The following is a 27,998-nucleotide window of genomic DNA, read 5'->3' on the forward strand; positions in this document are numbered from 1 at the left end:
TTGAAAATCCAACAGCCAGCATGCTTTTCTAACCATAGGTTTGTTAGCTTTAGCGTTAGCTCTTTGGTAGTCAACTCTGAGTCCGACAGTCAACAGGTAGGGTTTTGACTTAATATACTGTAGTTAGCATTAATTACACACATGCTTACGTGAATTGGATTATTATACCCTCACATACCTCATTGCTATTCGTCTTAGAGTGAGTGTTCTTAGTAACCTAACGTTAGCTTTAGTTAGTACTCATCTCGACTTTGATGTTTTTAGCGTTTGCTCATTAGCATTGAGTTAGCAGGGTTAAGTTTGTTTCATCCAGAGTTGCGTTAGCTAACGACTCCGGCACAAGTATCTTTGAATCTCTGCTCATTAGCTCAATGTTTGTTGTCGCTACAGCGACAATCCCCGCTGTGCGTGTCTCTGCTACACATCCAGTTTAAATGTGGCGGTTTGCATCATTTGTGAAGTGACGACGTGGGAGGCGCAGCACGGAGCCAACTGAAGCTAATGTTGCTAGGCAACAATTAATTCAGTATGAGCATAGGTTTTACATTGACCAAAACAAATATTTTATTTCCAAATGGTAACAGTAGATGTAGCAGGGTGTACTGCATTATAACACAAAAAAATGTGTTTATAAAGTCCTCAACATTAGAAAATTGGATGACCTAGAGACTGTCTATGGTTAGGTTACGTTAGCATACCATTTATACAGTCAGTTACCATGGTAACAAGCCTGAAGATATAATGCTAACTACGTTCATATAAACAACGCTGAGTAACGATGGCCAGTTAGGATTTTCGGTTCTGTGCACCACGATGGTATACAAATCGGTGCCCTAATGAAACGCTAATATGCTGTGTGAAGCCCAGGTGCTATATAACGTTAAAGGGTTGTCCTTGTGTAAGGTAAGAAAATTAGGGTACGCGTAGCTTAGTTAGCCTTTAGTTAAACGCTACCGTTAGCATGACAACTGTGGTTTCTGCCGTCACCGAGGAACCTACGTGGAAGTAATTACGATAATAAACGTTATGCGCATTGCCTTCCTATATGTAACGTTACTTGGTAACCACTACGACAGCTACCTCGCTTTATATTACTGTGAGGAACAGTATTTGTGGTACTTTGTTTTATCTCACGTCAAGCAACACCGCAGTGCTCTCAGCACGCGTTTATAGGCTTCTAATCCGCTTTGGACGTCTTATTTCCAGGGATGGGAGAGACGCCTGTGGTGATCCTCCAGCACCAGATGGGTGGCAGGTAGTGACGGTGCAAAAGCAATGTTGTGCTGCCGTGTACAATGAAGAAGATATTCAGCTTTACTAAGAAAAAGAAACACCCGTCCGGTACTCCTGACAATGGGAGTGTGCTTTCTGTTGGCTATGAACTAAAAGACAAGGACCTCGGGAAGGTTCACAAGGCTGCCTCAGTGGGTGATTTGGCAAAGTTAAAGCAGCTTGCCAAAAAGAATGATATCAATCAACTTGACAAGGAAAACAGGTAAGTGGGATTAAAGTCACATCCTTGAAAGTGTCTGTCTTTGCTGGATGCATTGCTGTCTACAATATACCTATGACATGCATAGTTTAATAAAATGTAATGATCTTTCTTGACATGATCTCTTAAACTCTTGTCTGTATCTCCTTTCACACATGATATTGGAGCGTCTCTTTTTCCACTCTTCATCAGTATATAAGAGCCTACATCAATGGTCAAAATGAACCCTTGGCTAAAGAGTTGCAGGATTTCTTTGTTTAACACATTAGTTAATTTGGGGGGGAAATCTGCCAAATTGACGCTTCTGAAATAAGAGAGCTTTTCAAAAATATTATTTTGCCATTATCACAGAAATGGAGCAGCTCTGCTCTAGGGTATATTGTTGAGTATAGTACGCAGTATGGAATATTTTATTCATAGTAGAGTTGGGTTGTGTTAAAACAATGTCCATTATTTAGAATGTTAACAGCAAACCTCCAGCTATACTAAGCACCAAGTAAAATGTACATGACACCCCATTGTTTCTTTTCTACTTATGTTTCAAGGTGGCTTCTAGTTACAATTTACAACTGGTATGTGTCAGAAGTACGTGAGTTGTGTACGTGGAGGACTTAAGGCAATTGTCAGAGTGTAATAGGGAAAGAATAGAAGGAATTCAACTTGTCAGAATCGGTGAAATGTTACCCAATATTTATAGAACCATTTGATAAATAAAGCCGTGCGAATTCTAAAACATGCTTTGTAATTACATTTTAATATTGGAGCTGAACTTTCACACAATTCCTGAAAGTAAATTCCCTACTTTTATGATAAAGTTATTATTGAATGCACTTAATAAATATCCTTGCAAAGATCAGTGGAGGTCTTGTAGTAAGAATAAGAATGCTTGCAAATGACTCTCTCCTTCACTGTTACAGAACTGCACTTCATATTGCCTGCGCCAGTGGACATGTTGAGGTGGTGCAGTTCCTCATTGAGAGCAAAGCCAAGCTTAACCTATGCGACAATCAAAATAGATCCGCCTTAATGAAGGTAATCCTGGATGGTGAGACTCTAACACCAAGTGTTTAGTGTTTAATGTTAAATATATTGTGATGGTCTTAGTTGCCTACTTTCCTCATACACTGTATCAATGTTCAATTCTCCACTATATCAGGCAGTGCAGTGCCAGCATGAGCGCTGTGTGAGTATACTGCTGGAGAATCATGCCGGGCCTAACCTTGTAGACATCAACGGCAATACAGCCCTACATTTAGCAGCAAACATCCCATCCATTTCCACTGCTATCTTGCTGCTGGAGCATGAGGCTAACATCAATGCACAAAATAAGGTGATTATGTCTTTTTTTTACCACAATAGTCAGCCATAGGTCAAACATTAGGATGATCATCAATTAATACAGAACTAGCATTGTGTTACCAGATGTATTTGAATTGTGAGTAAATCCAGCTAAGACGCTAGGGGTTGGACAATATCTGACATACTATATCTATATCTTAACCCTATATCTTAATGAGAAAGTATTAACAGCTATGCCATTACAGCTCATATTATCATAACAACATTTATTGTCTTTATTGTAATAACCAATAATGGCCATTAGGGTCCGACTCTCCAATGTACAAGGTTGTTGATTGTGATCTAATCTTTAGGAAGGATTCACACCCCTGATTGTGGCAGTCCGTGAGGACCATATTGAGATGGCTGAGTTTCTCATCAAGGCGGAAGCTGATGTCAATTTTGTGGACCAAGATCAAAGGTCAGTACTAAACAGTAACACATTTGTGGTACGTGTCTAATAGTTTGGATGTTGCTGATTAATTGTTTACAGTTGGTCATGTTGCTATCATTGATTTTGACCTGCAGGTCTCCGTTAATGATAGCTGCTGGCAATGGACAAATTGGTATGGTGCGGCTGCTGTTGCAGTTTAATGCCGATATCTCACTAAAGGATACCAAAGGATGGTCAGCAGATGACTACGCAGTGATGAATGGGCATCATCCGTAAGCTGTGCTTCTTTTCTTCACACTTATGTTTCCAGCGTCGTATTTCCTTTGTAATTTATACATTTCCTTTTCCTTTTAGTTTCCTGTACTTTCTCACGGTATAATTATACACCTGGAATTGCAAAAGCATGTTAAGGCCTATGACTTTATGACATTTTTATTGTCTTTTAGTTGTTCCCTCCTGATCATTGAGCACAGTACCCAGAAGAATGATGGACAATCCCTATCGCATCAAGGTCCAAGCAAAAAGAAGAAAAAAATGCTATTGGGCAGTCCTTCCCAAGTTGTTGAAGCAGGCTTCTCTCTGGGTGGACCAGCTACTGACAAAGATGGTAGGGATATAGGTTGTGTGAGGATATTATTATTGTCTGTATTTGTTATTGACTTGGATTATTTTATTTTATTTAACAATAATACAATAACTCATTTATTTCATTTGATTTATTCCTCATGCATAACCTGTTGACTGGATCTAGAGCATGGAGCAAATGAAGCAGGGGGAGGTACTATTTTGCATAGATGAGCTTTATTAGCAAAATCAGTCAAAGGTTGTATGTTTCTTGCCAGTGAAGAGCATTAACAGTTACTAAGGCTGGATACAACTTAATCCTGTTATCAGGATATGCAATTTTTTGTGCTGCTTAGATTGTAGTGCTTTTGTGCACCTTACTTTTGCTGCTTTTTAAGATTAAAGGCCCTCAAGATCGTACTATTTGACAGTCTTAATATTAAAATGACATGTACCTTTCTAAAATGTATTCAAGTGAAGTTAAGTATTCATCAGCTGAAAACAAGTTTCTTTGCTTTGTTGCAGATTTTGAAGACAATTCTCAGTCGGAGTCACTAAGTCGGTGAGCACAATTTTCTTTTCGTGCAACTTCAAATGACAGTTGACTTCCAGACTCAAACCAATTTTCTTCCCTCAGGATTTCAAAAAGTGCTGCGGATGAATGGCCTTCATCTGAAGACGATGATGAATCGATTTTAATCGAAAAGGTCGGTGCTACTTTTTTTATAAAGCAAGGTATGTTTTTCCTAAATTTCGTCCTGGCCTTCATTTGAGATGCTGTCTTCCAGAAACCACAGAAGGTAAACCTAAGGAAAATGATTGCATCTAAAAGGGGAGAAGGTACTGCAAATCTTTTAGCCTTATTAGTGTCCCTCTATAGTGTGTGATTTTTGGTAGTAATCTTTTATCCCTGCCTGCCTTCTAGCTTCTGCAATGCCTGACAGATTCTTGGGTGGTTCAGAATCTGAGCCAGAAAGTGAGAATAGAGTCCAGAGAATCCCATCCCTCCCAAAGGATTTACCAACCAGCAAAACACCACAGCACCCATTAGATCCCTCTCCCATTTCCTTCCTACCCAAAGCACCCCAGATGACTTCTACCCCTCTTCCAAGCTACAGAAAGGTAACGTATTTGTGTTGAAGCTTTGCCACTTGCATTTCTGTGACATCTGTCTCTCCTTCTATTTTTCTCCTAAATGCTTAAAACAAGCAGCTGATCAGGACAAAAGCAAAAACTATGAGCAACCTTCAAGTAGTAAAACAAGATCAGACTCTCAAGAGGGAGGACCAGAAGCCGAGGAGTCTGAGGAAGAAGGTGAAGAAGAAGAAGAGGAGGAGGAGGAGGAGGAGGAAGAAGAAGAAGATGATGAAGAAGACGATGAGGAGGAGGAAGAAGAAGAAGAAGAAGAGGAGGAGGATGATGAAGATGATGAGGAGGAGGAAAGTGAAGAAGAAGATGGGGAAGAGGATGAATGTGAGGAGGAGGAAGATGAAAACTGTGTGGCTTCTGTTGAGGCCAACGCTACTGAATTTGAAGTTGTACAAAAACCTTCATCTGGTTCCCTTAAGATTATTGACAGTGCTGATACTCAAAATGAAACTAGGCCTGGTATTGTAGGTGAGAATGTAGATGTCTCAGAGAAAGATTCCAAAACAGAGACTCAAAACTCAAACAATGACATTGATGGCCCAATTGGAACTGTAAGTTATGGAATACCAACGACATTAGATGTAGAGGAGGATTGTGTCGTGTCAGCCGTAAGGGTTGAATCAAAATTTTCTGATGAAGAAGACAGCCTTGGGAAAGAATGCATATTGCCATCAGACCAAAACAGAATTTCAGACGTGGATTCAACCATCACACCATCCGGACATCGCACAGTAACTTGTTCACCTGCTGAAAACAAGGAGGAAGAGTTTGAAAGAGAAATGGAAAAGGATGATGATGATTCCTGGAGTAATAAACAGAACAGTAGTGAGGCAGTGTGGAATGACAGTGATGACGAAGAGAATAATCAAAGAGGAGGATATGGTCGCAGAACAGTACTCGCTTATCGAATAAATATCGTGCCTGAGGAAGGAGTGGAAAACACAGACGGTTCCTCTGTTGCTGAAGATGCTGGATCAAAGAAAGAAGCATTTAAAGAACGGAAACGCAGATCCTCATGGGGCTCCTCATTAGAGGACAGTGACAATGACCTGCCTGGAGAAGATAAGGTAAACAGGGAGACTCTTGATCAGAAAAGTGATGTTCCAGCATCAGATTTACAACAAGAAGCAGCACCACTGCATTTAAAAAGCACATTTCCTCAACCAAATGAAGACGTCAAGGACACCTCATGGGATTCTTCTTCACCAGTGGCACCATCTCCAAAATGTGTCTCACCTCAGCCAGGGCTAGATGAACCTATGTCCTCTTTGCAACCAGCAAAGGCAACAGTAGATGAATCAGAGTGGGATTCTTCCTCTGAAAATAATGACCAAAATGATAGCCCCTTCACTAAAGGTGAAATGCATTCACCAATTTCTAAAACAAATCTTGTAACAGAAAACCAGCCTGAGAAGCAGTGTTCTGATGGCTCTTGCAAAGAAGAAGAAGATAAAGAAAGTATTGAGAAAGAGTCAAATGACCCCTCCCCTGCTGTGTCACCAGTGCCTGAGGATGAAAAAATAACAAGAGACCAAATATTAGATAACAATGATGTTGAAGCAGTTGGTCAGTCATCACAAATGGAAGGTGAATTGGACTCAGAGAATGAGAAAGGCAATGAAAGCAGTTGGGATGATGAAGATGAAAGTGATGAATCCGAGAAGCAGAAGACAACAGCAGAAGGTAACACCTCGAAGACACGTCTTTCTACCCCAACCAATTTGCTGTCACCAGAATCGAGGCCCACAAGTGCAGTAGAGGGAGAAGCTGAGGTAGATGATCTTAAGGGAAGCAATGAAAAGTTTCTTCAATCTGTTACTGGTGGAAATGAGTCTCCTGAAGAGGAAAAGCTGCTGGGGAGTAAGAAAGATGATCCCTGCAAAGATGATGATACAAGTGAGGACTCTGACAGCAAGGACCAGAAGCTGCAGTACGATTTTGCCAGTGCAGTCAAAGTATCTGATGTGGGAGATGATTCTGATCACACTCTTGATGGATGCCTGCATGGAGGCGACAAGTTAAATGATGAACATGAGGCTAGGTTAACTTCATATGTTCCATTAGAAAACAAAAGCACCGTTGTTCGGCTGACAAGAGTGTTGTCAGATGACCTCAGTGAAGAACCAGTAAGGGAACAGATTTTTGCTGCTGGTCAACACCATGATTCCGATGTGAACTCGTTGTCCGATGAAGTGTTACCTCAGACTGACATTGATGATGTTGAGCTAGACTCGCCTGATGAGGCAGAGAGCATAGGCGTAAGAAGTCAAGAGCTCAGAAACATTGAAGAGCCTGTCATTCAGGTAAAACAGAAGTAAAACAGGTAGTTTCTAGTCGTAGCAGTTTGTGGAATGTGTTGCCTCTGTAAGCCCTCTAGCTACTTCCAAGTTTGCTTAGTGCTTTCCCGTTCATTAGAGATGCCTTGAAGACACATGCACTTGTAGAAATTACGGATGCACCGATTATGAAAGTCTTTTTTGTTTTTTTATTTGCAGGAGATTATTTCTCCAGTATTTGAATTGGAAATAACCAACACAACATTAAACCAGAGCAAAATTGATGCGACACAACATATAAACATTGGTGAATGTCATCTAATTTGCCGATAGGTCAGCCAACAAGGCGAATATCGGGCAATACCGATGTCCGGCCGATAAATCGGTGCATCCGGAGTAGAACTAGATTTAGAGTTTTAGAGTAGGTGATTATAAGTAAACAACATTAATGTTTTTTACACAGAAAGAAGAATCCACTGCGGATGAGGATGATGATAAAGAGGAGGAGGAGGAAGAGGAGGAAGGAGACATTTCAGATGAAAATTATCAACCTGAAGAGAGTGGAGAGTCCCTTGATGCCACTTCACCTGTTCCAGAGGCAGAAGTCTCCAAAGATAAGAAAAGGGGTAAGGAGCACATCATTTGTAACAGATTTTCTGAACATGTTATGAACAATTGCATGTGCATAGAAATGTTGATCCAAAAAAATTTAAATGAACTCCTAAATTCAGAGAACTCACCAAGGTGCAGGTATAAATAGCTGACATGCCTCTGTATATACTTGATATTGAGGTGATTTGTTACATTCTGCAGGAGAAGTGGGCAGTTTAACAAGATAACAAGCTATGTAGGTGGTTAACAACCACTAGAAAAAAGAGATTTAAATTGGATTGTTTTGCTCTGTGTGAAGGCATTTTCACCAAATTATACTTATATTTATTTATGGACTTATTGAATATTTGGTCATACAGTAATAAAAAGTATGTAATTCAAAACTTCAAAGATATAAAGGTGCATCAAGAATAGTTTTGAATGGAATTTGAACATGAATTCAAATCAGTTGTTTCTGCATTGGCTTCTCCTGTCCAAGACATCCTGTATGGCTCTGCAACTACCATTGCTTTTGGGTTCTATCAGTGTAAATCTTCATCTGTTGAAATAGATTTCCTGTCCGAGCTGGGTCTAGAGAAGGGAGAGGAAGAGCCGGATTCTTGGGACTCTGAGGTACATCATAGACACATCTTGGAACAACTTTTAGGAATAACTAGATGTTTGCCACAGAGATTCTCACAGATTTTTCTCTTTCAGTCCCACTCTGAAAACCCCAATATACCCCATGAAGAGAAACAACGCCTGCATACTCAGAATCAAGAAGAGGCAACCAAAGTTCAAGAAGAGCTAAAAGGTTATATATACGAAATTCACTTGTCACTGAATGTCATACTAGAGCACCAGCCTCTCAGGCCAAAACAATGGGACAAAAATTCAATAAAACTAACCAAAACCATCTTCTGTCTTTCCACAGTCTTTCAAACAATCACCAACACTGGTTTGGTCGAAATAAACCCTTAGTTCACCAAGTTAGATGTTAAAATATTTGTGAAAACGTGCTGCAATGGCCGCAACAAGTAAGCCAGTTTTAAAAAAGTTTAGTTTTTGTTATTCTAAGTGTATGAACACATTAAGGAAAGGATCCCTAAAGAGATTGGCCTATTAGCGATATTACAACCATTTCTGGTTAAACAAATTTAACCAGAAATGGTTGTAATATCGCTAATATTGCTCGCCATACTCGAGAGACAAACATGGTCATTTTACCTAGCGTGTCATTGTAACTTTATTCAAAGTAAACACAACTACACATACAACTCACAGAAACACTAACTCTGCTTTGGTCGAAATAAAGCCTTAATTCACACAAAGCAGTGTCAGTCACTTTACTCAGCTGCACAATGAGCAGACCGGCTATGTAAACAAACCACAAAGAGGCTGCAATAGCAACACAGGCAAAGGGAGTTTAAAGTCTTTCTCTTCTCAGGATGTCATCACATAGCAAATAGTTGTGTGCTGCTATATTAATGTTCTAAATCTAATATGTCTAACCTTTAAAGAAAGATGGTCTATCTTGTTATTGTGGCCAGAGGCTTTATGTTTTCACGTTGTTCCTTTCTCCCTCCCATTCTTGTAAATGCAATACCTCAGGGAACGCCTCGAGTTTCTTCAAATATTTCACAGTTCGTCAGACACTGAAATGGGGACACTTCTGACTTAAAGGTCATTGTGACCTCAAAATCGTAAACTGGGCAATCCCAGATTTCACAATCATGTTTACAGGGACAAAACAATGAGTAATCAATAACTAGCACAGTACAGACTTTCATCTTTCCATCTAATCCATTCTGCCCTTCACTTACTGCCTCATTCTGAATTTAAAGCGTCACAATTGCATTTTGTATAGCTATAAGAATTTCAAAATCCTATCCAAGTAATCAATACATATATTATGAGTGTGGACAGACATGGATGTGAACTGCAACTTGACTGGTCGGCGTAGTCATACAACCGCTGGGCGGTAATTCTAGTTTGTTTTTTCATAGCAATCAAATCATTCCAGGCACCATTTCATGCTGCAGAAACAGTCTGACCTTATTTAATTATAACAATAGAAAAACTGTATTAATGCATGCTTTAATTTTGTCTGTGAGTAATGGTTCAAGCTTTGTGTTTTCAGTCTTAAAGGGGAACTTGGCAACTATTTCAACTTAATAAACCCGTTTAGAAATCATTTGGATGGTTAAATGGCCTGTTCCGGTGAAAATGGTGACTTTCCACGCTCCCCCTAGTGTCCCCAGACAGAAAACCAACCTTGCAACTTTGGTTCTACCGTCCCGTTAAGTTGGAAATAGGAAGTATCGTGAGAAGCGTGAACGACAAGAAACACGAACTGCTTTATGGTAATTCCACATAAACGCACACGCCCCCCTCAATACCGGTTAGCCACGCCGGCTATAAGAACAAGCGACGATGAATGCATTACCCACCTCGGTAGACATTGCTCCACACGAAAAAGTTGCCCGGCAACAAATGCACATCAGCAGCGGTAAAAAGGGGGAGGAGGGTGCCGCAAGTGAGTTTTTTTACAACAGTGTTTTGAAATATACGTCCCAGAGCTGTAGGGGGAGCTCGTTGAAAAAACATGCAACGACAGAAGTGAAAACCAGCGAAGAAATGGCTAGAGTTGCCAAGTTCCCCTTTAATATGTGTAATGCAATCGAAACAGCCTTTCCAACATTATGTTGCATTTCTTTTGTAGACTTGTTTTATATTCCCTCTTTTTTAAGAGGAGAAGGAGGCAATAGGATGGCAGTGCTAGAGCCTTGGAGGAGTGTAGGCAGGCCAGGAGGAAGCCAGGGGGAGGGTATGAATATCTTGACTCATAGGTTTGAGGAACAGCATGTTAACCATACCAGAGGCCTGATCATCACCTCATCGTCACCATAAGAACATGCATGCAGCATACACCACTACATCCTGCCTGCTAAACTTGAACCCCATTTCCCCACATTTGGGACTTAAAGGGCCACTAGTTCTTCTTAGCTTGCTTGGTGTCAGCAGATTTCCACTTAAATAATGCTGATAAGTGAATACAGCACTTATCAGCATTCTTGGATAATGAAATTGTGTCCCATTTAAAAACCAGAACGGGGAATTAAAGTGCTTGTCTGATGCCTAACCATGTATCTTCATGCTAATAAACCATAAGCTCATTTGCATGGGAATGCTTTTTACAATGTTCTGGCAAACTCATCCAGCTTCATCAAAATATGGTTTTGTGTTTTTTTTTACAATATAAAAAAATAAATAAAATTGTGTTGTCTCAAAAATGACAGACATGTCTTGTCTCCTGTAGTTGGAAACAATAATAATTGTGACAATGGAGGTGAAGATGTTGATAAAGATGATACTATACAGAATGAGGTAGGTTCAGCAACTGAATGCCATATAATGTAAAACAGATTGTCATCTGTTGGAACCAAATAACAATGTATTCCCTTTCTACCAGAAGGCAAAATGGGAACCAGTTAGTGTTTTGAGCAAACTTGAAGGCGACAAAGATCGAAAGACAGGTAATGTTAAATAGAATAATCTGGAATGTCATGTTTCCTGTTGCTCTAGGAGAAAAATTGTTTATATTTAACTAATTCTTTGTTTTTATTTGACAGACTTAATGGAAGAGCTTGGTCTGGGCGATTGTGATGATCTGGAAGGTAAGATGGGAAAACAAATATTGTTTTAATATTTATGAGTCTATTTTGGTATGCTTTAACTTTAAAATGTACAATAGTTTGCATAAATGATCACAAGGCAGAGGCAGGGCCACTGCTGGTACATTTTCTGATTGTGGAAGCTTCACTTTCAGATACTTAGGAGCTACTGTCTTATCTTAAGCTTTTGATTGAAGTGGTATATTCACATGCAGCACTGACTTTAATACCCTTTCTATTCTGTCATCACACTTTTTGTAGCTCGAAAACCAGGTCAGTAAACATAAACAAGCTAATTAGACATGGTGAACTTTATAAAATCATAGCTGTAGATCATCCTTTAAGTGTCCAATAAAAGCCTATCCCAGATCTTTTCCATTGTACTGGTGAAGTGGTGTAGTGGTTACCCCATTGTCAACTGACCTCCTATCAGCAGCAACATCAATGTCATATTTTGTTCATTGACCTACATCTTTTTGCATTAATTGATTCAGATGCATCAGACTGGGACTCGGCCAGTACTACCAGTAAGAGAACCCTGCCTGGCCGCAGAATGGCCTCTCCTGGGCTTGAGGAGTTCCCAGAATGCTCTAGTTCATCTGTTAAACAGCAGGATGAAGACATTGCCCCAGCAACACCTCTGACACCTCAGAGGAGTATCAGCACCGACAAAAAGCCGCCCAGCACGCCCCCCCAACCTGTGCCCCATCCCCAACCTCGAGCAAGAAAGTTGGTGTTTCAGAAACCGGAGAGTGAAGATGGTAAGACACATTAAACCCATATATATATATTTATTATTATTATTTTTTTTTTTTACATATGTACATACCATTAAACAAAGGAAATGAGTACAGCTTTATTTGACTGTGTCTCATTCAGAATCAGATTGGGAGCCAGACAATTTGACGTCATCTTCCAAAACAGCCAAAATTGAGCAGCAAACCACAGCTAAGCTTCAAGCAGTGGTTAGACCAGGTAAGGCTCACTGTTTTTTTGTTTTGTTTTTTTCTATTATTATTTATTTTTTTAAAGAATTGAGGCAGACATTTTGTGTACATGCTCTGTGCTCTACATACAAACGTTCTGTGTCCTTAGGTTCCCCTGAGCTCTCACTGATGGGAGGAGACAGTAAAAGTAATGTGGAGTCTGATGAGCAGCAGCAAAAGGTGAGAAATACTCAGTAAATACCACAATCCTAACTTACTTTTAATTTCTCAGTCATTTTTGTCCCAGACACATTATCACTCATGCTTTCCCAGTCATAGGGAAATTAAAATACATCATCAAATCATATATATTGGTATAATATAGAGTATATTTAAAAACAAGCTATCTAAATGTAATTACATGACCTACTATGTGGCATTGCTTGCCAAGGCTTTGGGGATCCTCAAAGCCTTTGTCTTCCTTTTGACCCCTGACAAGTGAAACGTGAATATTCAGTATTTTTGTAGTTTTGGCTAGTTTTAAGTAACTAGGTTGGCCCATCTCAAATAACATGGTTGTAATTTTCTTCTTTCAGTCTTTTCTGTAATTAAAATTTTATTTGGGTGTATGTAATGTTGAAATGCCTCAATGTTTATTTTAATATTGTGTATCCAAACTTGGTTTTTGCATTTTTTGTCTTGTCTGTTTTGTGTTGTTCCTTGTCCACCCATGCCATCAAAGGAGAAAGATGATGCAGTAGATACATGTGAGTTAGATCTTAATAACCCATGCCCGTCTGGCCATGTGGCCTCTGATGGTGGAGAAAAGGAGAATGACTTTAGAGAGGAACAACTCAGTCCTGAAGAAAGAGGTGACCCAGGTGATGGCATCCCATGGGAGAGACGTTACGAGAAGCTCTGGGTAGAGGTGGAGAAAAAGGAGGTAAAATCCTCCTTCAAGAATGTTGCTGGTGAACTAAAAGAGAAATTCGGAGAACTGCTTAAATCAAGATTTCCTACAGAAGTCACCACAGAAGAAGAACAGCCCGTGGCTGAATCTGAAGAGTCAAGTGATGAAGAAGAAGAAGGGGAAGTCATCGTGCGCCCCATGGCCAGAGCGAGGAGTACTGTCCTTCTCACCATACCTGAACAGAGGGAGTCTGGGCTGGAAGATTCTGTGACTGAATCAACTGACAAGTCTGTATGTGAGGACAGGACGCAGGTCTTTGAACGTCCAGCTAGTGAGGGCAGTGTGTGCCGAGAGCTAGCTCTGCTCTCTGATGAGGAGTGCACGTCTCCTTCACCACAACTGACCACTGCACAGAGACACAGCAGCATAGATCATGTTACTACAGCTTCTGCTGATGACCGTACCATACCAGTGTCTGTTGTCGACTTGTTCTTAGAAGATATGGCCAAACTTGGGCCATTCCAGAAACCAAATCTGAACCTTACCGGGAAGGACACCACCGATAATCTAGATGAAGCAGAGAAGATCAATGCGAGTTCAGAAGATGATCCTGAGGAATTCAACGAGTCTCGTCCCCCCTCACTAAGCAGACGTTCAGCATCTGTCCCAGGTGTTTCTGATGAAGAGCTGGAAGAGGACATGGAAAGGTTTAAACTTGAGGTAGGGATGCTGAAGGTTGTCTTCCTGGATTTGGAGAAAGAAAAGGCCCAACTCCAGAAAGAGGTAGAGGAATGCCGTGCCTTCCATAGTCGCCTAGATCGCCTCTCTTTCTCTTAATTTCACCCATGTGCCTAATTTCATTTCTTTTAATCAGCTGTTTCAAAGGGCCCAAACTGGCCATCATCTCATTTCTTTCTGTTAGGTGTTCATTCTCCATGTCTTCATTTTTATTTTCTTTGTTTGGTTTCAAGTAGAAGAGTTGTTCTGCATGTTTCTCTTACGTTTATTTTTAAAAATGTTTAACTAACTGGAAATATGTATAATTGAATTTGCCGTAGGTAATTTGCACTGCAACCATACACCTTTGGTGCTGACTTACAGTTAATATACTGTAGTTAAAATATATATATATATATATACCATATAGTACCATCAAGAACACCAAACAAAATTCAGTCTTGTGTGTTTTTAAGTACTGACTTGTCCTTCATCATGCATGCACTTTGCATGTATATTTACATTGAATAGGTTCTGTTGTATAAACTCTCTTTCTAGATGATGTGGTTTAAAGATTGTTCAATTAATAGCCTTCTTTTCCCTAAAAAGAAGTGCTGTTATGTTATGATATAATGTTTTGGGGTTTTTTTTCTTTTTTTAATGCATGCTGTGCTTAAGTTTGCGTTTATACATGCAGGTATTTCTTGGGAAGGATGATCCTCACAGGATGACTATGATTTATTTTTGGCCAGCCTTTGAGTGTTTGGAAGAAAGCATAGAAAGAAGCATACATGTTCTATACGCTTCTACAATTAAACATAGAAAAATATAAATAAAGCTAAAAATGGAGACAATATAAACATATATAAAAAGAGAGAATATGTACAATATGGCCGGATACTTAAATAAATGAGTGTACAAGGGTTGGGGTCCATCAGAATGCAGAATTGATAATATTTTCCCCAGTTCAGGTGTCACAGCAAGTATTGCAATGCATCGGATTGTGCATCCTTGTGATTAACTGAAAATACCATGTCAAATAGAGTAAGCACACTAAGGTGTTAGGTCTCCAAAGGGAGGGGTGACACTAAATTATGTATGACAAAGTGTACAAGTCCCTGCTCCAAAATGCATCTTAAAAGGCTGGCTCCAACCTGTTTCAGTCAGGAATAGTTTCTGAAGTCCAGTTACCAAATATTTACTCTTGTCTTTTCAGGCTGGCAAAGAGACGACAAAGACGGCAATGGAGGTGCAAAAATCTAGTACTTTCTGGGATGCTGGTGGAACGGTATTGGAAGAAGTGGGTACTGAGAAACCTGAGACCAGGTTAGGATGCCTGTCAAGTCAGGCTGGAGCAATTCACCAGGAAGAGCAGCCTGTGGCCACTAAGAGGTATGCCTTATTTTGTTTTTGTTCATTTTTAAGGTCCTGGCAGTTATCATTAGCAAAATGTTAACGATTGTTACTATTTCAGAACAGATCCACAAGCCTCCTCTGAATTCAGCAGTCAGATACAAGAAATTAATATTTTTGCTTTTGAATGTGTGCCGGTTGTCTTCTCAATCATTTTATAATGTTCTTTTTGATAAATACTCTTTAGCTAAATGTATTTTTCAGATTTTATCAGAAAGACCCCAGTCTAAATTTACTTTTAAGGGGTCTTTCTTCATCAACACCTCCAAGAGCCCCAAAGTGTAGATGTCACAGCTCATTGACTATCAGGTTTATTGCTCTCCATAGCACCAACGGGGCACCAGTACAATTGCTTCTGCCAATCCAGCAGACCTACAGTAGCAACAAACAGGAGGGGCAAGCTGTAGAGGATACCTTACAGCTTGAGCTGGTCAGAGGGGCCCAGCGCAGGAGAGCCCCTCAGACCAACACCCATGCTAATGGAGATCCTCTCTCAGTGTTTGATGATAGCACTTTAAGTGAAGTGTCGGACGATGAAGGAAGGTATATATGCAGTATGCCACTTTTTTCACCTCTCTGTCACTAACCCGTAAGGTGTGTTTAGACTGAATGCAAGTGATTTGTACAGGCAGCAGTATTGTGTACAAAGTATAATGGAAAGAAGCAAGTGGATGCGAACAGTCACAGATTCACTTTAGGAAGAGCAAATGAAGGTCTGTGCAAGTGAAAAATTTATCAAATTGTGAAAAATTCATGCTTATCTAAAACGTGTAGTACTTCACTTAAAGGCACACTATGCAAGATTTTTACCTTAATATAACAGCTTCGAAGTAATTTCAATGGTAAACAAACTCGTAGTATAGCGAATCATCCCGATAGCAAAGCAGGAGAGGGACGCCGTTGGCAGAACCAGCAATGCAAGTCGGAAAGGTGGCGTCCCGCCAAATCTCGCAAGAATCACAAATTGCTTTACGGCGCGACCTCAATGGACGACACTAGCAGCCATTCACTCAGACGTTACCTGGTCAGTAGACATCTTCGGAGTCTATCTTTGCCTGTTTGATGTCAGACGCTTCCATCCGACTGAACATGTACTGGTATACGGGGGGGAAATCAGGCCGTGAGTGCAGAGACGCAGAGCCGTATATAGAGACGGCTCTGGTGAGTGATATTTACAACAGTTAAAGTTAAATACAAGTACTCCGTAGCGACTCTAGGGGTAGCTGTTTGACAAAACCGGAAAACTGCATAGTATGCCTTTAATGAAAACACAGAGGGAAGAGAAAAGGGAGTAAAACAGGAAGAACATAAATTACTGAAGTTGTGCATTGGTGGTTTGTGAAAAATAAACAGAGACTTCTACAACTGTCCAGTGGTCAAATTTGCATGAATAAACCAAAGAGATTCACTTTGCATTCAGTCTTAACCAACCTACAAAATTGGTGGTGGGTGATAATTGGGATGTTTTTTCCTTCTTTTAATTATTTCTCTCCAAAAATAGTTGCATGACTAACCACTGATTTTCCAAAACTGGAATAGTATACTGCATTATACCATTACGCTTCTTTCAACTCTTCAATGCAGCTCTCATAGCTTTAGAACGCATTCATTTCTGTAACCCCTGTTTTTCTTCTTTGCATTCGTTGGACTCAGGTTTTCAACCAGCGGACAACAGAAAAACGAGGTAAAACACAACTTTAGTTTGCAACTAAAGTTTGAGTACACAAATACAGAATGAGAAATTTAATCATTTTAAAACCTCATTTAGAATTGTTTGTATATTCAGAACCCTGAAGAAGTGGAGATGGCAGAAGACTTTGATGAACTCACTCAGTCATCGGATACAGATGACATCGACTCTCCCACTTCAGGCTATCGTCATGCATCCCTCCTCATTCAGAAGCTGGACTCGGCCACATTGGGTACTGATTCAGATGGTTCAAATGTTAATTTATGTAATAATAAGAATGGGATTATTTATGCTTTTTAGGACTTTGTAACCTAATAAGTTTGTTCATTTAATTTGAAAAATATTTGTACACAATCTATCCTTGAAAGCAAGGTCTGGTATATACTCTTCAAGTGGTGAGAGTCACTTACAGAGTCCCGTACTGTGCCATATTATATCTCACAGACTCAAGAAGCATGGTGAAGCTGCAGAACATTTTCCACGAATATGAGCGCTCCATTCAGAAGGCAAGGAGTCGCCATGGTTACCTGTCAGACAAGGTGAGCCAGCTGGAAATGGAGAGGGCAGAGTTGAAGAGCTCTCTGGAGGAAGTTAAAGATGTTAAGTCTTGCTTGGAGCGCAATCAGCTGGAATTGCAGACTGAAGTCACAAACCTCAAGTGAGTGCTACTCCTTTTTCTAGAAAGCTAGAGTACTCTGTAGCAGTTTCTTTACATGGTCTTGGTCTCTTCTTAAATTTTTGTTACTTACTGCCTGTATTATGAATCTTTTTGGCTGGCCTGAAGGTGGCCCAACAAACGCAATAGTCCATGAGTTACTGCTTGAGTGATGACACAGTGTTTCCTCTAGGATTTTTTTTAGCAGTGGGGGCAGGTCCTTCCGAACTGATGCCGTGGTGGCAGAAATTTAACAGCGGCGGGCTGCCACTCCAAAATCAACATAGAGGAAACACTGGATGAAATGAGTCTTGTTTATGTTTAATTTATGACTTGAAATTTCTGTCTGAAACTTGGTGCAGATTTCAGCTGAAACAGGAGCAGGAAAATCGCCGCAACGCCACCATGATGTACAACACCACCAGAGATAAGTTGAGGAGGACGGAGGAGCAGCAACAGTTAGAAGTTCAGGAGAGACAGAAGGTGGAGCTCACCCTCAGGAATCTGGAGCTGGAGATGCGAACACTGGTCAACAACATGAAACAGGTACAACCTCTTAAACCACACATGTGTTTCTATCCAAAGTGTACAATGATTTTGTTAATGCTGCTCATTGTATTGATATTTGGTTAATCTTCTATTAATAACTATCAATATGACTGTTTCAATATTAAGATAACTTAGCTTTATTGTTTAGAGCATTTCACATACAGTATGTATTTCCTGTGGCATGGATACTCATTATACAGCATTTTTGTGGAATCCATGGTGATGTGATGAGATGCCTGCATGTATTTTATCAGTAGCTGGCTCGTCCAGTTGTTGTTTGGTGTACATATGATGGTTACATTAGTGGGTTATATTTCAACCGTGCAGCTTGAAGAGGACCACAGTGAGACCCAGAGACTGCTGGTTCAGGAGCGCAGTGCTCGGACACTGCAGGAGAATCTGCTCAGCAGCCACCTCCGTAAGCAGCAAGAGATAGAGGACGAGAACAAAAGAAACATTAGCAGAAGCAACGAGGTAATCCTCACAGTGGTGTCCATCATTTTAGAATGTCTTAATTTGGTTTATGGTTTAAAACTCAACATGTTTTTTTCCCCCTGATATTCATAGGCCTTGTCTCAGCTCACTGAGGCCAGTGACAGGGAGAGGGAGTTGCTTCAGCAGACTGCTACCTTACAGGAGCAGCTGACCATCCTGAGAACAGATTTCGAGCGTCTGCAGGCCAACGGCAGTCTTAAAGAGAGTCACATTTTGGAGGAGAATGACGCCCTCAAGGAACAACTAGAAGATGCTCGGCGAGATCTCAAACTCAACAGTGAAGCCCTGACCCAAACTGTCTTCAACTGCAACAACCAGGTGACCACCCTGAAGTCCGAGTTGGCTATAACAACGACCCGCCTGGAAAATGAGCGGCAGGCCCGTGAAACACTGGAGACGGAGGTCGAGTCCACTCGTACCCGCCTGGCTGGAGCCGTGAAGGAGGCAGAGCTTTGCCTGGCGGCTCACACAGATACAGAGAGAGTTCTGCTCCGAGAGAAAGAGGAACACCAGCGTCTCAAAGACAAACTCACAGGTTAGTAATCGTACCAATAAATGGACTCACCCATGCCCAAACTTTGTATTAGACACATTCCATGATTAAAAACCTGAACGTTGTTGTGCACCCTATGTGTATGTGTGTTTTTCCTGTGTTTAAAACCAAACGATTGTGGATGTAACGACACAGAACCGCTATCACTCTTCACTGACACAGAGAAGTCTCTTTTCTTGGCCAATTCTGCCCCCTGCTGTGGTCCAGACTGGCTGCAGGGGCTTGTATTTAATTATACAAGCAAACCTTTGTTTTGCATAACTTTTTTTGCTTAACTGTGAACTTTTTTGAAACTCCTAATGTATTTACTTGTACAGGTGAAGTAGCCAGTCACCGTGAAGCAGTCAGCAGCCTGTCCCAGAAGCTGGCCAAGGCAGAGTCTCGTGCCAACAGCATGGAGAATGAAGTTCATCGGGTCACACTGCAGCTGACGGAGAAAAGCCTACTGCTGGAGGCCGTACAGCGAGAGAAGGACCAGGCAAGTGTACGCGTCAAGGAGCTAGAAACGACGTTGCATGCCGAGAGGGAGCTGGTCAGCCGCGCCGGGGCAAGGCAAGAGGCCACACAGGAGCGGCTAGCCCAAGCTCAGAGTGAGGGCATGTTACTACGGCAACAGCTAGAGGAGGCCCAAAACAAAGGCGTTGCAAAGGAGCGTGCTGTGACAGATGCCCAAGAGCGTTTCAGTGACATCTTGTCCAAGCTGCGCTCTGACTGCGAAGAGAGAGTACAACTGATGGAGGAGAGAAATAAGGAGCTCGCCAGTAAGGCTGCTGATCTGCGAGATCAGATCTACAAGTTGGAGGAAGAGAAGAGCGAAAGAGAGGTAAGATTAGGACTCTGTAGGGTAAGAGGATTATCTGACCTCGTCCTCCAGACCCACTTTTAGCCTTTCTTCCACATGCCAGTTAAGAATCTCCTTTTATATCTAACCAAACCCTGCTTTCTCTGGATTCTGTCTGAGCACAGGCTAGTCTCAGGCAGTTGCAGCAGGAGCTAGCTGACTCACTCAAGAAGCTGTCGATGAGCGAAGCTTCTCTGGAGGTCAACACACGCTATCGCAATGACCTGGAGGAGGAAAAGGCTAGACACCTCAAAGACATGGACAGACTCAAGGGAAAGGTAATGGCAGGGAACAGTGCCACATTGTGGCAGCATATTCTCATCACATCTCTTATACCAGCTGGGTTAATGAATATGAAGCAAACACTTAAGCTGAAACTGTAATGAGATACTTACTTATTTTTTTAGGTGCTAGATCAGAACTGACTGATTTAAGTCCACTGTTTTGACATTGAGGTGGATGCTTTGTCTCTGTCATGTAGCTGGAGGAAAGCGAAGACCAGTATGTGCAGGCTGAGAAAAGTATTAACAGGCTAAAGAGCATGCTTGATGAAAGGGAAAAGGAACTCACCACTGCTGCTCAGAAACTCCAGGAGGCGCTGTCCACCTCAGGAGCTACTGATACCACCATCAAACAGCTGGAGGAAGCAGTGCAACGGTATGTACCAACAAATGCTGTATACACACACACGCACGCACACACACACACACACACACACACACACACACACACACACACACACACACACACACACACACATACACATTTTCAGCCATGAGTAGATATGTTTCAATATATAGTATATGAATGTGTGTGATGCGGTTTATCAATGTAATGTCACATTAGGCTGGAGATAGAGAATGCCAGACTGGAAGCTACTGCAAAGCAGCAATCCAACAAAATTGATGCACTTCAGAAAGGAGCTCAGGAAGCTGCCATGGTGAGTGCTGCAAACCTAATCCAATCACCTGCGCACGCATTTTACACAGGACCTCGATGGCGCCACAGCTACTTCTTTGTGACTAAAAAGGGGAAATACGATATCTCAGTATTGTGATACTTCTCTTGTGAAATCAGATAGCTGACTTTACATTGTGACGTCATTATTATATTTTAAGATATCCGATCTTTTTCCAGCTATCTGACTGCTCACCTGGAGGAGGGGTTGGTATTGTGGATGTAGGCTTAGTTTCTCTGTGTGGGTTTACCTCTGATTTCTCAAAAAGAATAGGAATTGACAAAGATCATAAGATGACACTTTTGTCATGGTTTGTGGGCTTTTTCCACAAGCTGATAGACCAGGAATAATTTGTGTTGGTTTGGGTTTTTCTTGGTGACCTCAAAATGTGTTCTCTCCCTTAAGCCTTATCTTGGTATGTGGGGTCTTCAACTCCTTTTTGTTTCGAGCTGCATGATGCATGTTACTTCCTTTAATCTAAAGTTTCCTCTCAACTGTCTTAAATGATAAAGCAAAAAACTAAAACAGCAATAACCCAAACAAAGACATCTTTTTATTTTTACAATGCTTTTCTTATTTCTGTAGGTCAGAGGTCATTTGGAGGACTTGGTTACAAACCTCCAAAGCAGTAAGATTACTTTGGAAGACCAACTCAGTAGAGAGGTTGGTGGCATATTTTGTTTCCTGACTAAGAAAACCTTCACCCCTAGACTCCCATTTCTTACTCTCATCTTGTTTTCTAGTCTTTGTGTATGTAATTCATCTAACACCAGTCTGATTGGGCAGTAGCCAGCCAAAAAAGGCAATTGGAAGACCATGTAATTATGAATTCACACATAAAGCAGAGAGGTAGTCCTATTTGAAAAAAAAGGGAAGCTTTGAATTATTGTGAATGTTTCTTGAAGCAGAGCAGTGTAAACACCGGGTCCAAAATTACGTTTCTCGATCGTCTGCCAATGGCTAGTAAACTGAAAAAATGTACTGGCCAAAAATATTTTTTACTGGCCATAAAACTGCATCATGCATTATTTGACAAAAAATAATGACCTTTTTTAGCCAGTATCTTGGAGTCGTTCTTGTAGCTTAACACTGGGAATGTGTTGCACACGTCTAAACAACATTTAATGCTGATGTTTTTAATGTCAACAGACATTGCGTCTGCGTAGAAAGGACCAAATAGTGGCAAGCTGCTTCGATTTGATTCACTGACGTCACGATACGGAGGACAGTGTGACAGCCACCTGGCTGGTGACCCCGATTTTTATTTTTCCTGCCAAACCTAAAATGTACCTGTGGTTGGTGGTTGGTGGGTGTTAATTTTGGTCCCTGGTACAACAATATCAATGAGGAGGCCAAAACTAAACTATTGCAGGAAATAGTTCTTTGTAGAAAATAAGAACCAAGTACACGTTTTAGCCATGAACACAATATCAGCATATTTTATATAAACCAATATATAAATATTTTTACAGCATATTTAAGTGTCTCACCGTTGGCTGTTCAACTGACTGATATTTGATCAATATGACAAGCTGATAGGAGCTTCTTTTTATAAAATATTCACTTCTTTGCATATAATAATTACATTTCTTGGCACCTCCTCTCTCTTTCTTAGGTCCAGAAGCAAAGCATGCTGTCTCACACAGCCCAGGACTCTCAGGCCTTGTGGGAGGAGGAGCTGAAGAGCCGCTCTAAATTAGGACTGCGCCTGGCAGAGCTTGAAAAGGAAAAGGGAGAATTGAGCACTCAGGTGACCATAGTGATGCATTCATGTTCAGGCTAATGTCATATATGATGAATTAAGTAGTTATCCCTCCTGATAATATACCGTGGTTTGGGTCTCAAGAGTTACCGGCCTGTTGCCTGTGTTCCAGATGGATATAGAAAAGAAGAAAGCCAAGAAAATAGTGGAGCAGAAGAAGGCTGTAGACACCCGGCTGGATCAAGAGATTAAGAGAAACACAGAGCTTCAAAAAGAAATGTACAGGTGACTCCTAATTTCCTCCTCGCGCCCTCTCTCCTATGGCAGTACTTCCTTAGACACAACTAGGATCCAGTAGAGCGCAGTCTTTCCTGGCTTATGTGGCTGTGGTGCACCAATGTGTGTATCTGGTGTAAGGATGTATCTATTTATTTATTTATTTATTTTTTACTGAACTTTTACTGAACTGAATTAATTTTGAATTATATAATAATATTAAAGTCCTTGTGTGTGTCTAGTGTTTTTGTGTTTAATTGTGCCTGCTTTTGTGTTTCTTTGTATTCTATTCTGTTGACGATTAACATCTATTTTGAGTTTGTCTTTAATAAGAGGTTGTTTGTGTGTTGTGTTGATGTGTTTTGAATCTTGTCATATTCACAAGTACACAGTGTTTACTTCTACTTTTTGTGTGTATGTGTTTAAGGTTGCGTAGTTTATTAAAGACTGCAAAGAAGAAATTGCGGGATCAGGACGCAGGTGGAGCTGAATTTTCCTCTCCTATGAGCAGTCTGCGGATGGACGTCGGCAGACACAGCCAGGCCGAGGGTGCCTTTGGACGAATGAAAGATAAGGTTTGTCTGATACAGATGTGGTTATATAGCTCAGCTGTTAGAACTTTGCCTCTAACATTTCCTCCGCCTTTCGTACGCTACCAGGTGGACGATCTGCAGGTGCAGCTGGAGAAGGAAGCGTCCCGTCGCAGCCAGCTAGAGAAGGTGAACGGGGATCTTAAGGATCAGCTGGCCTCCCTGAAGAGCTTGAGCCGCAATAATGACCACCTGGAGAGGAGTAAGAGGCAGCTTGAGGAGGAGGTACTGGACCTGAGACGTCGAATGGAGGCCGCTCAGGTGGAGCAGAGCCAGGTGGAGCAGTACCGCCGTGACACAGAGGATAGGGCCCGCCAGGAGATACAACAGAAACTGGAGCAGGTCAACATCTTCCTGCAGGTAAAAATTCTGGTTAATTTCATTGGTTAATATGAACGAACCTGAACGTGCATTAACTGGGCAAACCGGTGGTAGCTAAGCACGTCTATTAAAACATCAAGCCTAATTACCTATGTTTGCATCTGTTTGTCTCCCAGTCCCAGGCAGCATCCCAAGAAGCACTGGATCAGATTAAAGCAACCAATGAGGCCAACCTGCGCTCCCAGCTGGAGCACAAGATCCGGGAGATGGAGGAGGAACTGGGCCGGGCCCGCAACACCCAGCAGGACAGCCTCAACCAAAGAGAATCCACACGCACAGAGCTAGAACGATACCGCCAACTCTACACGGAGGAGCTGCGCCTCCGCAAATCCCTGGCTGCCAAACTAGAGAGGTGACACCAGCTTGTTTGTCACAGTTTAGCGCCAGGTTTTCTAGAGGGGATACTCGGATCAATCTCTTGATGCCAGATTTAATTTGTGTAATCAGACACAGACTGTGCGGATGGTGACAAACCTGTGTTGTATCAGTGATTAACCTCTTTGCTGTGTTTTCTCCACAGGGCCAACAGTCGGCTCTCAGAAGCCAATTCCAAGTTGCTCAACGAGCGTAGCAGGTCTCTGATCACCAGCAGCATCCCAAACGGTAGCCTCGCAGGGCCCTCGCTGGACGTGGGCTCTTTGGCTTCACCAGCACACTACGGGGCCACACTGGGGCCCCTCAACAGGAGCCTAGGCCTGGGACTTTCCCTCCTCAGCCCAGTCACTGAGGGCCAGAACAGCAGGGTTGAGGACTACCTAGCCAAGGTCAGTCATTAATTGACACGCTCATTCACTCATCGAGATTACAGACAAACTTTCTTTAAGTTTCTTTACTTTGGGCCATTTTCATTTCCACTGCATCATGGTTTGTCAGCATTGTTATTGTTTAACTGGCGGTGTTTTGTTCGAAGATGTTGCTTTTTATACACAGGTTAGTGTGTTGTTACGCTGACATAACTGCATTTTATATGGGATATTTCAGATTGTGAAAAAACATACTTAAAAGAAAGACAGTCATAAATATTTATCTAATGGATTTCTAAATTCTCCTTCCACAAGAACACCTTCAAAACTGAAGTACTGGAGTATTTCTTCACCCAGTTTTTTTTTTTTCTTCTTCTTTTCTTCCTCCTGCACATTGTTTCTTTACCTTTGCTTCTTATCTGTCTCTGGTCTTTATTGTAGTGGGACTTTACTTCTAACCTGTCTTCTATTTCTCACTCTTTTAGCTTCTAGCTCAAAAGTCTGTCTCTCACCTCTCTTCTCTTCAGCCAGACTCATAACCAGGTGTGTAGATGTATTTAGCTCAGTGTCTGATTGGCTGCTGTTTCGTTCACCCTGCTGATGGGCCTCATTGTTTGACTCTGTTCACATGCAAACCGTGGTGTTCAGGGTTCGCACAGTGAAAACATTTTTACACCGCAGAGAAAATGTATATATTTGCTGAGCTTTCGGCATTGAATACAGCATTCAGAGGAATATATTACTTTTTCAAAGTACAAAACGAAAATTGTAGCTGTTATCTTCTCGAATTGGAAAGGAAAGTGAAGCTACAACTGTGTTTTCTATTACAGTGGAGCACTTCATTGTAGAGCTTTTTCCTGGTTCATCGTTCAGGAATTACCTTCTCGAGAGATTCACACCTTTACGATTAGAACTGAAATAACAAATTGTCAAAACTGACATAACAAAATGTTGTCATAACTTTAAGGTTTAATGGCAAAAACTGAATTGCAAAATATGTTAACAAAAAGTCAAGAATAACAGAGAATCTGACTGGTGAAATGTGCAGGAACCCTGGGTTTTGCATCGTGTAGTTAGATATCCAACTGACTGTACCAGCTGAATGCTCAAACTTTCCTCCTTGATTCTCTGCTTTGAGTTGATTTTCTTCATGCTCTGAAGTTGACTGGTAAAGTACTGATGATGTGGCTCTTTTTAATTTCTATTTTGATAATTTGTCTGTCCTATAGCTGATTTTTACAATTATAAGTATAACGCCACCAGTTATAATAAATATGATAGCTACAACAGTGTCATTGTGAAAGAGAAAAAAGCTCCATTTAACTACATTAAAGACAGTTCTTTCTTTTCATTTTAGGACTTAAAACAGAGGAATTAGGGTTAGGAATTAATTGAAGTTTTCATTTATTTACACTAATGTATGATAAACAATGTGATGCTATATAGTAAGATAATAAGTAGCTGTACCATTCAGAAATGTCCATGTCTCTGTATTTATGTAATATACTACAAATACATATGTATGTAATGCATGTGTGTGTACAGGCACATCTAAATGTACCTATACAGCTCAACACACACATTTCAGGAATAATTACAGTTTCTGAGAAATACCATTTTCCTTATTATGTTTCATGCAAACCTTTATGGTTTCAATGTAAGATTAATTCAGATATTCACCAAAAATCATTTTTATCATTAGTTTAAATAATTTGTGGAGAAATCTGTTGAACATATTAACTCAGCTTTTTGCTACTGGATTTAAAAGGCAACATCAAATAGCCTGCAGAAACTCTACATTAAAGCAGAGCTTGCATGGTTGGCATGTCCTGCTGTGTTTCACATAATAGTCCAGATTTGATTGCAGTGTGTTTTTCCACTATTCAAGCATTTGTGATTAATATGTGTGGCCATTGCCATAGTATTGTGTTTGGTGGTGAAATATCATCCCTGTGTCTTTGTTTTTTTAAATGTATAAATATTTATTATTAAGGCCATGTTTCTTCAGTTTATTTTAGGGTTACCAAAACTCCCAGAACTCAACTCTTACTACAACTTTCCCTTTTTCTCTCTCCAGATGCAGAGTGAGTTGGATAGAAACATATCAAAGGAATTAAACCACGGTAAGTGCACTGAAACTGGAAACAAATCTTAGCTGTCTTGAAAAGTCTTTAATTCGATGGTAGTGGTATCTGACTCGTAGCTGCTGCTCAGTGACGGTGACTGTGTCGTCTCTTCGGCCCTCAGGCGCAGCAGAGCTGGACGTCGCTTCAGCCCGTATGTCACCAGTGGGCTCTGCCTCGAGGGTGGAGCTGGACCCCGTCAGCAGGGCCACGCAGCAGTACCTGGAGGTACTAAAGAAGAACAATATGATCTGAACACACACCACAGCTGCTTGTAGTCAAACAGATTTCATCCATTAAAAAAACTTGCATAAACACTAAGGCCAAAGCCACTGCCTAGTCATTTAACACCAAGAACATAATGCACATTGCACTTAACCACTCAGGAGCAAAGGGCATGAGTCATATATATGTTGGGTACAGTTAGCGAGAACCTCGAAAGTATTTGTTCCTCCTTACCAATTCTGTTCCATTTGTAATTGATTTGTTTTTATTAGCACAATATATATATAAATATATATACAGAATTGTGGTTTGGATTTTTATTTGTGAATATTGGTGTTGTTACATTTTGAATTTCTAAGTATTTGATGTACGGTATGCATCATCATTAATGTTGCCAAGATATTCAATTTGGTACGTGCCATCAAATGGTGCAATATCTGTCTTGGTCTTACTTTGTTAGACTCATTAGAGTATTGTGGTTATAATTCTTTTATTTATTCTTTTTTGTAATGAACATGATATACTTGAATAAGACGAGCCAGAATCCTCTCTGGCTAATGAAACAGGGTGACCACATTTGTACAACTGTCATTACAGCTTTTGGTTGGCTTGTTTTTAGTGCATCAAAAGTGAAACACACTTGTTTGGTGTTTTTATTTTTTTCATTATTCATGAATACTGTAACAGAATACATATAGGAAAGCATTTATGACGCCTGTACATTACAGAAGATTCTAAAGTTGTAAATAAAACCGTAGAAATACCCTCAACTT

General features: G+C 40.8%; 1 protein-coding gene across 16 annotated transcripts; it reads left to right on the top strand.

The window, feature by feature from the left end:
• Nucleotides 1-27,995, top strand: si:ch211-272n13.3 (ankyrin repeat domain-containing protein 26). 16 transcript variants are annotated; one of them, XR_007881184.1, is made up of 46 exons: nucleotides 650-903; nucleotides 1,207-1,495; nucleotides 2,410-2,524; nucleotides 2,649-2,822; nucleotides 3,145-3,251; nucleotides 3,359-3,496; nucleotides 3,671-3,831; nucleotides 3,976-4,002; nucleotides 4,314-4,350; nucleotides 4,426-4,495; nucleotides 4,577-4,628; nucleotides 5,001-7,240; nucleotides 7,677-7,839; nucleotides 8,376-8,437; nucleotides 8,522-8,618; nucleotides 10,527-10,631; nucleotides 11,124-11,191; nucleotides 11,277-11,340; nucleotides 11,437-11,481; nucleotides 11,973-12,239; nucleotides 12,358-12,453; nucleotides 12,574-12,644; nucleotides 13,147-14,097; nucleotides 15,248-15,423; nucleotides 15,772-15,987; nucleotides 17,098-17,128; nucleotides 17,213-17,366; nucleotides 17,579-17,792; nucleotides 18,152-18,335; nucleotides 18,666-18,812; nucleotides 18,906-19,368; nucleotides 19,704-20,209; nucleotides 20,353-20,505; nucleotides 20,709-20,884; nucleotides 21,074-21,167; nucleotides 21,365-21,406; nucleotides 21,771-21,848; nucleotides 22,801-22,935; nucleotides 23,060-23,172; nucleotides 23,591-23,738; nucleotides 23,823-24,113; nucleotides 24,251-24,486; nucleotides 24,655-24,898; nucleotides 25,363-25,420; nucleotides 26,955-27,000; nucleotides 27,125-27,202. XR_007881184.1 is itself a non-coding variant. In XM_051381432.1 (45 exons), exons 2-45 carry the CDS (start codon nucleotides 1,296-1,298, stop codon nucleotides 27,253-27,255), a joined length of 9,288 nt encoding a protein of 3,095 aa, XP_051237392.1. In that variant the 5' UTR covers nucleotides 1-96; nucleotides 1,207-1,295; the 3' UTR covers nucleotides 27,256-27,995. The 16 variants fall into 16 exon arrangements, 15 of the variants coding, with proteins under 15 accessions (XP_051237392.1, XP_051237393.1, XP_051237402.1 ...); XM_051381432.1 differs by lacking the exons at nucleotides 650-903; nucleotides 25,363-25,420 and adding an exon at nucleotides 1-96 and having other exon boundaries at nucleotides 27,125-27,995; XM_051381433.1 differs by lacking the exon at nucleotides 25,363-25,420 and having other exon boundaries at nucleotides 653-903; nucleotides 11,280-11,340; nucleotides 27,125-27,995.
• Nucleotides 27,996-27,998: the final 3 nt, after the last annotated feature.

Source organism: Dicentrarchus labrax, unplaced genomic scaffold (assembly GCF_905237075.1).
Source record: "Dicentrarchus labrax unplaced genomic scaffold, dlabrax2021, whole genome shotgun sequence".
Classification (NCBI taxonomy): domain Eukaryota; kingdom Metazoa; phylum Chordata; class Actinopteri; family Moronidae; genus Dicentrarchus; species Dicentrarchus labrax.

Excerpts from the sequence above, each read along its gene's own strand:
- si:ch211-272n13.3 (XM_051381432.1), top strand. The coding sequence starts at position 1,296 with ATGAAGAAGATATTCAGCTTTACTAAGAAAAAGAAACACCCGTCCGGT. Across the intron at positions 8,438-8,521 it reads CGGATTCTTGGGACTCTGAG|TCCCACTCTGAAAACCCCAA; the intron begins GTACATCATAGA and ends TTTCTCTTTCAG. Across the intron at positions 14,098-15,247 it reads AGGCCCAACTCCAGAAAGAG|GCTGGCAAAGAGACGACAAA; the intron begins GTAGAGGAATGC and ends TTGTCTTTTCAG.